The 13,617-nt window shown below is 36.8% G+C and overlaps 1 protein-coding gene across 1 annotated transcript in view; it reads left to right on the top strand.

Annotated features, from left to right (window-relative positions):
* The first annotated feature begins 596 nt into the window (after positions 1-596).
* The window catches only part of MSH2 (mutS homolog 2), an 85,468-nt gene continuing 72,447 nt past the window's right edge, over positions 597-13,617 (top strand). Inside the window, exons 1-4 of the mRNA XM_026684705.2 lie at positions 597-898; positions 2,930-3,084; positions 5,488-5,766; positions 11,923-12,069. Coding sequence (XP_026540490.1) covers positions 667-898; positions 2,930-3,084; positions 5,488-5,766; positions 11,923-12,069 — 813 coding nt within the window. The 5' untranslated portion in view covers positions 597-666. The remainder of the gene's footprint in view (positions 899-2,929; positions 3,085-5,487; positions 5,767-11,922; positions 12,070-13,617) is intronic.

The raw sequence follows: 13,617 nt of genomic DNA, 5'->3' as shown, positions 1-13,617 counted from the left end.
TATTCTAAAAGCTTTTTCTGTATCCCATGCAAAGTGAGGGCTAATGGAGCTGACCCTGCTTGTGTTTTCACCTCTCTTTTCTTTTAGGGGAATTTTCCTTCCCCTTCTAATGTTTTAAGATTTCTTTTATTTTCCTAGGAGAGGGGTGAATCGTAACTTCCAACAGTAATACAGGTCTTTCAAGCAAATACGCATTTACTTATCTCCCAAAACGCTTGAAAGACGTTTCAGCTATTCTTGGATTTTTACCACCTCCGTCCACGTGCTCAGATCAGAATTCCTAGGATTCACAGCCAGCGCTAGAAAGGCTACTGAAAAAAGTGCTTAACGAATTGCAATGCGAATATTTAAAATAGAGCCCTGTGCATATTTAATAGAACATTCTAAGAATGCACTTAACGTTTCTTCAGGAAATGGGGAAAGAGAACACGTTTTTCAACTAAATATTATGTAAAAGGAGAATACATCATCTCCGCCCTCATCCCCATAGCGACGCATCTTCCAGCTATATCACAGACGGTGTCCCGAAAGGCCTATTTTGCTCAGAACGCGTTGCGATGAAGGTGGGACTATTACGGTGGCCGAAATAGGCCCCACTCTTCCGGATTGGCGGCGGGAGAATAGTTATTATTTGCTAGCAGCATCGAAGTGGCGGGTGATTTCAGCATGGCGGCCTCCATAGATGCTTGTGTTTCTGCTCCACGGGAGGGATGCTGGCCCGAAGGCTGGGGTGCCGAAAACGGCTTTATTCGCGCCGTCTTGGCGCTGCCTGCCAAACCGAAAACTACTGTGAGGTTCTTTGAGCGCGGCGACTACTATACGGTGCATGGCGAAGATGCAAAACTGGCGGCGACGGAAGTCTTCAAAACACGAGTGATCATTCGGATCCTGGGATCAGGTTGAACTAAGGCGCTTTCGCGACTTCTCCTTGGCGGGCTTATAATAACAGGGTTGCGTTGCTCAGTTGCAACTGAGCTCCCGGTGTTCGCTATTTATTTCACCTTAATGCTGCAGTAGACGCCATGATTTGTGCTCCTCCCGCGAACCGCTCAGTCTCTGATAATTTTTTAGAAAAGCCTTCTGAAAAAGTCGTTGTAGCCCGTGTAGGGTGACCTTCCCAATTACAATGCCCATCTGTCTTATCCAGCAAGCCGGAGGTGGAATTTCTAGTTCCACACAGGTCTAGATGGGTATCAGACTGACGAAAATTAATCTCAAAAGATTAACAGAGTTGGAAAGTACTTTATAGGTCATTAGTCGAACGCCCCCGCCCAAATCCAGTTGCTGGAGAGGAAGAGTAACCAGGTGCCTTGCGTTTCAGAGTGAGTGGATCCACTCTGGAAGTGATCCAGTGACCCAGCACTGATTTTAAGCTTGCTGACTTTGGGGTGTTCCAGAAGAGTTTTTGCCTGCCTTGTTTATGACTGATGATAATGACCCATAATGTTTTAGAGTTTAAACCTTACTTTTCATACATAGTATAACCTCCCTATATTTTTCCATGATTGCTCCATCTTTTTCTTTTTTAGATTATCAATTAAAGACTGAATATAAAGTAACTACAGACTAGAGTAGGCCAGAAGTCCTTGGTACCTTCAATCACAGGGGCTTTAAATTCTAAACGTTTCTAGTCAGATTTCATTATTCATAAAAAATATATTGGTTGCCCATACATTGGATGCAATATAAACATAGAATAAAATAAGGCTGTATGAAAAGGAATAAAACCAAATTTCTGTATCAGTCTGTTGAACTATTTCAAATCAAATTTATTAGGTTATCTCACCTTTGTTTTGTAAAATTTAGCATGGCAAATCAATGGCTTCCTCTTTTTCCCACAACAGCCCTCCTAGACTTATAAAGAGTGTGTCTGGCTCAAAGTCATCCAGCTGGCTTCTGTGCCTAACACCTGGTCTCATGGTTTCTAATCCAGCACTTTAAGCCAAGGGTCTTCAAACTTGGCAAGTTTAAGACTTGTGGACTTCAACTCCCAGAATTCCTGAGCTAACATGACTGAAGGAGGAATTATGGAAGTTGAAGTCCATAAGTCTTAAAGCTGTCAAGTTTGAAGACCTCTGCTTTAAGCAGTACATTGGTACTAAAAAATGATACAAATTTTAGCTGTAATAGCATCCAGATACAACCAGCCTTTTTACAATCAATGTTCTGATCTATGTCTGATTAAGTCTACCTTCTATATCAGAAGAAACTTTTGTTGACTTTGGCATATCAAACTTTTATCAAAGACAGTAAAGCAGAATGCATGTGTTCTTTCAAGATATTTGGCATTCCTTCAGATAAAAGTTTTTAGTGCTTTGGGAAGACTTCAAATAACACTAAAACTGCAAAATAATTATAGAAAAGCCTACAAAACATGTTAAAAATAGTATAAGAACAGTTAACTTGTATTGACTGAATAGAGAATCAAAGCATTATGATTAGAGAGGAGAAACTTATTCAGGTTTATCCCTAATTAAATAGGTAACTGTTGCTAATGAGTATTATATGTATGGAATAAATGAATAGTTAAATTACAGAATAATACATGGCTTAGATCCTAGTTAATTTGAGAGACTGCTTGTCTTCCATAATGTCTCTCATAATGTCATACTGTCCAATGCATTCCAAAAGATGGCTTGCTCCAGGTCCTATGAATTAAGCAATACCATCTAATAGTGAAACCAAGGAAATGGACCTTTTCTGTTTTAGTTTCTGCCCTTTGGAATAGCATTCCTCCAAATGGCTTCATCTTGTCCAACTGAGATGTAATCTGACATCCTGTAGCTTAAGTATGTTTAACAGAGATTGTGTTTTTACCGTACTTCCCAATCAAAAACGATAGCATTTAATAATGCTTATTTAACCAAATTGTAACTTCTAATCGTAGTGTGTCAATGATATTCCTTCAATTTTTTTTCTTATTTTTTAGGAGCTCAGAAACTCGAGAGTGTTGCACTCAGCAAGATGAATTTTGAATATTTTTTGCGAAATCTTCTTTTGATTCGTCAGTACAGGGCTGAGGTATACAAGAACAAGGCAGGAAATAAATCCACCAAAGAGACTGAGTGGTATTTGGCCTATAAGGTATGTGATCATTGTGTTCAGAAATGTATATTGCTTTGATTATAGTTCTGTGAGTACTTTTCACTTTTTCATTGGCAATTAAATTCAAAACTTGTGCAGTTGCAGATGTTTCTGTTGGGGCAGCCCACTTAATGTTACAGTCTATAGATCTGGTGAAATAAAATTTGTGGATTATATCTAGAGATTGCCGGGTTGTGAAAAATTGCACAAAGTTCAGTTCTTTAATTGCTAGAGGTACGTTTTTATATGTTAGCAATGTTATTTCAGAATATTATTCCAAATAAAACAAGATTTATTCATGCATGCTATTTAACATATGGCAAAGAAGTCAGGTTTCAAAATTTGGATTGCATAGCTCTTTTTGTTGTGTAGAAAATTATTTGTATTTGTCAGTCATGGGACTCTCCTTCAGCAACTTTAACAGGTTGAGCCCAAATACAGGTTTATGAGAAGCCAAGCTTGGAATCTTGCTATACTTATCTCTTTAATAGCACACTAGTCTGCTGTTAATATTGCAATGGAATAAATAATGGCAAAATCAAAATATTTTAAAGCAATACAGAGTAATCTCTCTATATAAAAGCAATATACCACTCACACATCATCACAAAATCTCCAGAACCGTAAAGTCTACAAACTTGAAATTTGACATGTATGCACTTGGCTTCTAGATGCTCACTAAGAAAGATTTTTTGAGATGACCATCAGAGCATTAGTATTTTGTATATTATTATTAACATGCTCTGATGCTAAGGAGTTCTATTCCCCCTCCCCACCTGAAAATAAATCTGTTCCAAATACAAAACACACGCAGAGGAGAGGAGTTTCAGTTTTAGTTTCACAGCAGCAAGCAGCTTTAGTACAGAATAGTTGAGCTAAGCCATGCCCAGGCTCCTTGCTGTCTCCTTGCTCACACAGCAAATACTGTTTCAGTTTCCAAACAGCCCTCAACTCTCTCACACACTGACAGGATGCTAGCCAGATGAATATTGATGGATGCTGGTAGGCAGAGGCAGAATTTTCTTTTCCTCCCCAAAAACTAAGTCCGACCACATAGTTTCGTAGCGAAGCACAGGTATCGAGCTAGTATCTGTATAAAACTGAGTGGAACCATATTTACTTTTTTGATTCCCTTAAGTCACAAAGTTATATACAAACATTACAGCAAGATGTCATGTATGGAAATTGATGAGAAATAACAGACTGAATAGATAGGTAAAAGAAATTCTTTTTCAGGAATCATGAAGTAGGAACATTTAGGTAATTGTCTCATATCTCTGAATAGGATACAGTTTAGCTTATTTTCCAAAACTACTTTATTTGTGGGTCTAAAGACAGGGACATTCTGTGGGGTAAAGAGAAATGAGTGAGTGAAGAGGACATTTAAGCTGTGTGATCATGAACAAAATACACTGATTAAAGTTATTGACTTGAAATATATTTTTTCTGGTCTAGTCTAGTTTCTACTATAGAAAAATCCAAATCTTTTGCAGGGTGGATTTGATTTAAACCAAGTCCATTTAAATCAAGTCCATTTAAATAAAGTCAATTTATAAAGTCAATTTAAATCATGATTAAAATCATTAATAAAAAGGCTTGATTTAAATCAACTCGATTTAAATCATAATTTTAAAGAGCAACTGTCATCTCTGTTCTGCAGTGGCTCCTCCTCTAACCCACTGTTGACTTACCAACAGTCTCATTCACTTTAATGGGACAGCTGGTGATGCGGCAGTAGTAATACAAGGTGAGGGATGTGGCAGGCAGCAGGTGAGTGGATGCCTGTTAACAGGCACTGCCATGATGGATCTGAAATGATAGGTGCTCTTTAATATTATATTTATAAGCTGCTTAGAATGTTTCACTTTCATTTTTATTGCTTGTCCTTCCTTCTCACACTTAGAGCCTGGTGGTACAGATGCATTTCTCTTTAAACAATCATACAGTTTGTAGTGTACATAGATTTGCAAAACAATGGGATAAAGGAATATTCCTGAACTTTGTTTTATGATTAATCTCATGGTTACTGTGAAATTGTGTGAATGCATCAATGCAGCACATGTTATCTCAGTTTGCAGAGCTTGGATTCATTGAATGTTTACCAAAAATGTAAATGTTGCAGAATGTACAGCCTCATGCTACATAACTAAGCTTCATTTCATTTTGAATAAACTAAATTATTAATGCATCTTAAATAGAAAACTATCTTTAGATAGATTTTTACTCCAAAAGCATTTTATTAAAATAAATTTGATAAAAATCAAAAGAATCCAATTTAAATTAAAAAAGCCATTTAAAAATAAAAAATTAAAAAATGATTTTTATCCACCCTGATTTTTTGATAGTTTAATTGCTATATTTGTATGGAAATTAATATTCCTGTGTTATTCTTTCCTCAAATAGGGTTCTCCAGGTAACCTTGCTCAATTTGAGGATGCTCTTTTCAGTAACCATGATATGTGCTCTTCAGCTGGTGTTGTAGCCATCAAGCTGTCCTCAGTTGATGGACAGAAAGTTGTTGGAGTAGGATATGTGGATTTACTGTCAAGAAAACTAGAAGTATCTGAATTTGCAGATAATGATCAGTTTTCCAACCTTGAAGCACTGTTGATACAAATGGGGCCAAAGGAATGTTTGCTGCCAGTTGGGGAGACTGCTGGAGATATGGAGAAACTGAGGCAGGTAAGCCATGGAAATTCTGAAACTACAGACATTGTTTACATGAACTTAAAACTGAAAAACCCTCTAGGATTAGGGTTAGGGTTAGGAAATGAACTTAAAATGGGCATAAAACAGAGCAGCTCATTCAGTTGTGGAGTCCTTGGTGCTCCCTTAATAAACAGTAATTATTTTGTGTAGGCTTGCATCTGCACACTCTAGTGAGGTTAATTAATGGGTATATTAAAGCTTCAATTGGTGACTAATCATTTATAATGTTAAGCTATGGCTTAGTTACCTGTGCTTTATGGAATAAAGTGCATTTTTCAGAGTTTACACAACATGTGAAGTCAAAAAAGGAATCGGTAGTGTAGCACAGTATAATGGAGCCACTGGCTACTCTTTTGCTTATTGGGCGTGTTATTTACTTGCCTAAGGCTGGGGGAAAAACACACTTCAAAAGCTGTTAAGACTTAACCACTTTGAAGGCTTTCCAAACAGACAGGAGTATTTCAGCACCAGGAGTCAAAAATGCAAAATGAATCCTAGTCATAAAACTCAAAAAGACAACATAAGCACATTTTCAGATATCAAAGAAGAATTGAAGGCATCTGGTTCAATGAATATATAAAAGCTGAACAACGGAACTAAGGCATTGGTTGTCTGTAATAACAGTTAATTGAAAAGGCAAATATTTATATTAATACTGACTCTTAAGGCTATCTCCAAATTGTACAACTGTTGATAATATATTAGTTTACAGAAGTGATCCTGGAACTGCCAATCATCTAAGTAGGCATATGTTTCTGGGCTTTTTTCCTCCAGAGCTATTTTGTGAAGATTCAATTAGGAAGATAAACATGTTCTGTTCATTAAGATTAGATTTGTATTCACTGTAGTATCTTATCATGGCTTGGCATCTTTTTCCAGTGGGAATACTAAATATATAGACACCTCTTGAATCTGATCCTTTTACTAGTGCTCCTTTTCCTTGGAAGAAAAATCCCCCAGGAAAAAATATTTGGCATGATAGCTTGAACAAATAGGCCTTATTTAGCAATTGCCCTGTTTAGCAGTTGTTCAAATTTATGACCTGTCCTTCCACTTAACGACTATCACAGCATCACCACAATAATGTGATTGAAATTCAGGCCCTTTGCAACTGGTGGGCATTTACAAACATTGCAATGTCCCATGGCCACATGTTTGCCATGTATGCATATCAGAGCCCTCTTCTAGTCAGCAGAATTTGAGAGTTGTTTGCTCTCCAAAGACTGGTCACAACACAGTGTAGTAAATTTATACACAATGCTTTATTACAGTACACACTTTCCCCAACAACAGGCTATTGCTCTCGGTGAACTCCATCCAGACTTTGCAGGGTGATGTTCCTACATAACTTTGTTTTTAATGCTTAGTCCTTTATACTCTGTTAAGACATCATTCAAACAAAAGTCTCAAAGTCCCTAAAGAAGTATACAACCTTTGTCTTTTCCAAACATTCCTACACTACTTGTGGCATTTCAGGGAGGTTGCTCTTTTTCCAAGTTGCTGCTGAGTTCCAGACGAAGCTTCAAGCTCCAGGCAGGACTCTCACTTGGATATGCCACTCAATGTGATTTGTAGTCCTGGCAGTTGAGTCATAATCGCCTTGTCTGATTATAATAGCTACTTATCTTAGACATTATCTATGCTTTCCCGTAGAGGCTTTTGCTTATCACCTTTCCTGTCCCTTCTCTACTCTGTCATAGCATTTGCTTTTGTAAGCTCAAAAGAGTGGATGAGGTGAAGCTGCCTCTGGATGTTAGCATGTTCTTGAAAATACTGAGTGTGGCTCAGTTAATCAGGCAGCAGGGCCACCAGCTTGAATGCCCGTGAATACAGTTCTAGGGAAAGAATGAATGCCTGAGGGAAGGAGTCATGTTTGCATGACTACAGACACTTTTGAAAAGAGTCTTTAACTTCCCACCCTCACAGAATCAATGGAGAAACCAGCACTGCCTTGTTTAGTGACCACAGATGTTTTGCTTAATGACTCTGGCAGAAGTGACATAAATCCACTTCAGCCACATGATTTTTTTGATTAGTGATGGAATTACCTATTCCAATTGTGGTATAGGTAAGTCCTCAATTTAGGACCATAATTTGGTCCAAAATCTTTGGTCATTGAATGAAATGGTTGTTGAGACATCATATGACTGCTTAATTGAATAACTGCAATCCCAGCTCTCCCAGTTGCGGTCATTAAATGATCACATACGTCATTAAGGGGAGCATATTCCATGGAAGAATATGGTGAAGTTGCAGGATTGAAAATAAATAAGGAAAAAACTAAAATATTTGTTAAAAATCTTACAGACATACAGAAAAAAGAGTTAATGAAAAGAACTGAAGTCCAGGTAGCTAAGAAAGTAAAGTATTTTGAATCCAATTAGCAGCAAGATGTGCAACTATTAAAGAGGGTAACTACTGTAAGCTGATGCAACAAATTAAATCAGATTTGGAGAAATGGAAAAACTTGCAACTGTCGTTGGCAGGAAGAATAGTAACTATAAAAACAAATATTTTACCAAGAATAATATTTCAAGCAATTCCAATAAAACTGGAAAAATATTTTGAAGAATTATATAAAATAATATTAAGATACATCTGGCAAGGCAAAAAAGCAAGAATAAGCTTGAAATTGTTGCAAGATTCCAAAAAAGAGGGGGGGGGGTTACTGGGGTGAAAAAATAGGTTACTGGGGTGAAAAAATGGATTAATTTAAGGTATACAAGGCTATTAACTTTAGAGGGACATGATCTCCAGTTGGGCTGGCATGCCTTTCTTTGTTATGGGAAAAAATATACAGTCATTTCCAAAGACACTATATTAGAACAAAAAGGGGGAACTTAAGAACTGAGTAATCAAGAGATTGATATAAGATGGCCACAAGTGCAGATGCAATCTCGATATGAGAAAGATGCCAAAATGTAGGGTTTTTATAAAGAACCAAAAGAATTAGACCAGATATTAATAGGGACAGATGAAAAACTAATAAACTGTATAACTATTTATTAAGTATTAAAATGGAAAGTGAGCAAGTAAAAGAAACAATGATAGTATGGCAATTATGATAACTTTGGATATATAATAGAATTGGATAAATGGCAAAAACTCTGGGATAGGAATGTTTAACTATGTCAACTGCATATAAAGAAAATTCGTATAAAATGTTTTATAGATAGAACTTTTCACCAACAAGATTGGCAAAGATGTTTAAAGACATGTCCACTAAGTGTTGGAAATGTAATCAGACACCTGGTTCGTATTATATGTGGTGGACATGCCCAAAGGCAAAAAAAACATTGGACAAAAATACATGGTTGGAAAAAATGAGAAAGCAATTCATAGATCTGAAACCTGAAATATTTTTTCTGGGTATCTTACTGGAAAAATATGATAGAGGGAAAATATATTTGATCTTACACATATTAACTACAGCTAGAATTGTGTTTGCACAGCAATGGAAAAGTGAAAAAATTCCGACAGATGTAAATGTAATTTAAAAAATACGAGAATGTGCAGAGGTGAATAGATTAACATTAACAATTAAGGAAAAGGAGGAAACTGAATATTTTTTGACATGGGACTTATTTTATCAACGGTTGGCTAATAGAAACAGAAGTTGAAAACATGGAAATGTAAGAAAAGAAACAATGTTATAAGAGAGATATGTTAAAATGGATAAACAAACATTATTATCACTATAGAATTAATATCAATGTAATGACTATTGCTGTAAATATTTTGATTATTTTCTCAAATAACATGTACCCAGGAAAGGTTCAATTGAAATTGAAATTTTTATAGGTTATAATATGCAAATAAAAAAAAAATTGGGAAAAAAGAAATTGCTCCCCTTGCTCCCCTATTTGTCTGCAGCAACTGACACCCATGCCCAATGCATGCAAGGCATGGGCTGCCCACAGAGGCCTGCAAGTGGGTGTCATTTTCACCATTCTGCAAGCAGGTGTCATCTTCAGAATCACTAGGAAGGCTTTTGGACTCTAAAAAGGCTAGAAAATGACAAATATGATTTCTAGAAGGAATCAAGGAAGGCTAGAAAGAGCCTCCTGGGACATTCTCGCTATCTTTCAGAAGGCCCCATCTTCAAATTGTGTCATTTGGAAAAGGAGCCTTCCATGAGAATGGGGCCTGTTTGCAGAATGGTGTGAGGAGGTCTCTAGGAGGCTGTACCTCACATAGGTTGGGTGACAGACAGATCCATTTGTCAGCAGCTGCAAAAAAAAAACAAAAAACCCACAAAGGGAAGTAGAGCAATTTACGCATACTGATGGGTCCTGTAACTAGTTGAGGCCTCCCAGGTGTGGTGGGGAGAAGCCCAGAGCCACAGTACTTTGCCCGTACTGGTGGGCCAGGTGAGTAGTTGAGCTGAGGAGAGAGATAGGTGGCCGGAGACAGCTGCAGTGCTGCTGTATTCAGTTGTAATGGTGGGCAGACTGCTAACTGCCTGATTTTTCATTCCATAACTGCAGGAGCTTTACAATGTCCATAACGTTTGAGTACAAATTGTATATTCATTTGCTCAGTACCATTTGAATTTTGAACAGTTGCTGCATGAAAACTTACTAAGTGAGGACTGCTTGTAGTTACGCAAGGACTCTTTGTATGTGGTGCATTGCCATGGCTTTTTATTGGTGTGAAAATGATGTAATGCTTTAATGCCACTCATGAAATTTATTGAGTGATCAAAGAGCTCTAGTCCTTACCAATGCTGTTTGCATCTCTCTTCGTACCTTAGAAGTTCTTCGTTCCCATTGTGGGTCAGTTAGGTGTGAAAGTAGCTCTTGGCACACTTTGAAAATGGGCTTCTATTGTGATTTACTATTTTCTGCATTCTGCGCATCAGCCTTTCCAATCTGATGCTCTTCTGATAAATACAGTACAGTGTGTCAAACACAATTTATTAATGGAGACATCATCAATTCACTGAAATAATATCAATTATTCTTTCAGCATGTAGTGTAGCCTCACCGTTAAATTTGGATCTTCAGTTATATTGCTAATAATATTTCAACATACAATCTTATTCAGCTTGAACTAATGTATAGATGGGCAAGTATGTAGCTTCTCATTAGGTCTCACCATACAACTTTGATCTGCACCAAATTTTGAGTGTATCATATTGAAATAGTAATTGATTATATGTGTGGGACTGAATAAATATGAGCTGTTCCTTTTTTATTCCTTCAGTGTTAAAATGTGATTCGTAGTTCTTTGGTAGTCTCATTAGGTAACTGCATGATTATATATGATAGTGATTGATTGATTATGCGTCATGAAATTGGTGTTGACTCTTAGCCATAAACTCGATTTTGTCCAGAACACTTTGAATAAATGACAGTGAAAATCCTTAAAATAAAAGTAATAAAACTTCATTTAAGAAAATACTGAATTTTATAGTACAGATGGGGAAGGAGCTGGATCAATCTATGTCAACAAAATAGTCTGGTAGCACCTTCAGGACAAGCAATTTTATTGGTGCATATGTTTGGAAGCTGGAACTTACCTAGATTTGCTATTATAGGACTTTAAATGGGTTTAAAGGGACTTTAAAGAGTAAAAAGGAAAAGATGGAGAGTAGGAAGTTAATGAGTTTCTGTGATAGCAGAAACTGAAAAAAGAGAAGGTTGTTACATTATCAGTTGTAAATGAGACATTTACATTCTTTCAATCCATCACCAGTCACACAGATTTCAGCAATGGTGATAACAAGTGAAATTTTTTCAATACAATAGAATTAAAGTATATGAGAAAAGTCTAATCTATTACAGAAATCTTGAATAAGGACAATGACTACATTTGCTAATCAATAAGAACAGGCCTCCACCTTCCTCTTTGAGAGCTTTTTTCACTCTCTGCTTTTATAAACCCATTTTCTTCTCACCTTATTTTTCTCCCTTCCCTCCATTATATGTCTAGTTTTAAGGTTTTATAATACCGAACCCATTCTTTGTATCTGATGAAGTGAGCTCCTTCTCACAAAAGCCTGTGCCTCAATAAAGTTGGCAGGTTTGTAAGGTGCTATCATATTCTGTGCTTATTTTGTTGAATACAATTAAAAGTGTTTTAAACCTATAACCTGAAATAAAATTATTCCTAATGTTATTTGTAAAGGTGGTTCAAAGGGGAGGAATCCTGATCACAGACAGGAAAAAGACTGAATTTTCAACAAAGGATGCTGTTCAAGATCTCAACCGTTTGCTGCAATCAGGAAAGAAAGACAGTGTGTCTAGTGCAGCGTTACCTGAAATGGATAAGCAGGTGAGTGAGTTGGTATGGATGTATGCCATAAATCAAAGAAGTGTGTGTCAGTTTTAAACAGATAACAGCTGGCTTCAGTAACATTGTAACTTTTGCATCCTTCAGAAATTCCCACAATCTCATCAATCATAAACCATACAATTAATCACACTTTTAGATTCATATTCATATTTTTGCCATGTGTAAATCATGTTTTCAAAACAAACATTTTTCTAAGCATAACTCTACAAGTCATTCCTATTTGGGTCTCTCAGTGGCTTAGTCTCTCTTTCTCCTCATTTCTCCAAATGAATTCCTAACTTGAGTACAAGTAGTCCTCATTTAGCAACAGCAGTTGGTTCTGGTGAAACAGACATCACTGTATGTTGTAGATGAGTCCAGAGAAAAAAACAGGAGTCATCTACAACATACATCATAATGATTGCAACAGCCACTGTGAAGGACAAACAGGCAGAAGACTGGCAAAACACATCCATGAACACCAACTAGCAGTCAGGAGACATGATGAAAACTTTAATTTCAAAACATACAGACATGTTTAACTATAGTTTCAATTGGGATTTTGTGATCATCCCAGACCAAGCCAAGTCCAAAAATGCTAGGGAATTTCTAGAAGCTTGGCACACTGGAAAATTAGCCATCAATACACACATAGACATAAACACTATCTACCTACCCACTGTGCAAAAAAGATAAGTCAAAAAGGGAACAAAAAGACCAAAACACCTCCCTCCCCTGTACAGGGAGCACCCAGATGAGCATAGATTAATTCCAAGATTTACATCAGATCAACAATTGTTGATCATAAACAATATCGTAATCAAGGAACTGCCAGTAAACCTTGCAATGAGAGAAGCTCCAAAACCACCCTCACCAACTCTCACAAGACAAGCCACTGGAGTATAACCTAAGAGCAAACCCGACTTCCTTTTATCACTGATGATGTTACCTAGTTTGGATGATGAAACGTCTGCAAGAAAACAACCAAGCTAAGCACAAAGGACACCTAACTACATGTATTTCTTTTTCTCTTGGATTGCATTGATAATATATGCATGTTACATTTCAATGAATGGAATGAATAATGGAAACTCTTGTAAATAATGGAAACTCTTGTAAATTGAACAGTGTGCCGTTGGTTGAATTTCTATAAGGTTATGATTCATAAACAAGCAGTGCACTTCATAGATAACGTGCATACTTATTTTAGAATTGTAGTCTACAAGTGAAGGGAAGAATGCCTCTTTTGGGTGAATTAATAAATGCTCAAATATGCCTGTATTTCTCTCTAGGCACAAACATTATGAAGTTTGCTCCTTAAACAGCATTCATAACCATCAATCTAACGGAAAAGTTCTGAACTAATAAAATATTGTAGGCTTTTCCTAAAACCTTTCCAAAATTTTACAGCTTGCTATTTGAATGATTGTAGCAGCTCTTTTTGGCTGATGTTAATAGCTAACTGCACTAGGAGCCATTTTAACATAAGGTCTTGAGAAGGAACTGGCTTAACCTGATGATGCTGAAGAAATCATTTTCTTGGAGAAG

This window comes from Notechis scutatus, chromosome 1 (assembly GCF_049901735.1).
Source record: "Notechis scutatus isolate UNSWTSFEM ecotype Mainland chromosome 1, rNotScu1.2, whole genome shotgun sequence".
Taxonomy (NCBI): Eukaryota; Metazoa; Chordata; class Lepidosauria; order Squamata; family Elapidae; genus Notechis; species Notechis scutatus.
Note: the sequence above shows the minus strand (reverse complement) of the source record. Positions and strands in the feature narration are given on the sequence as shown.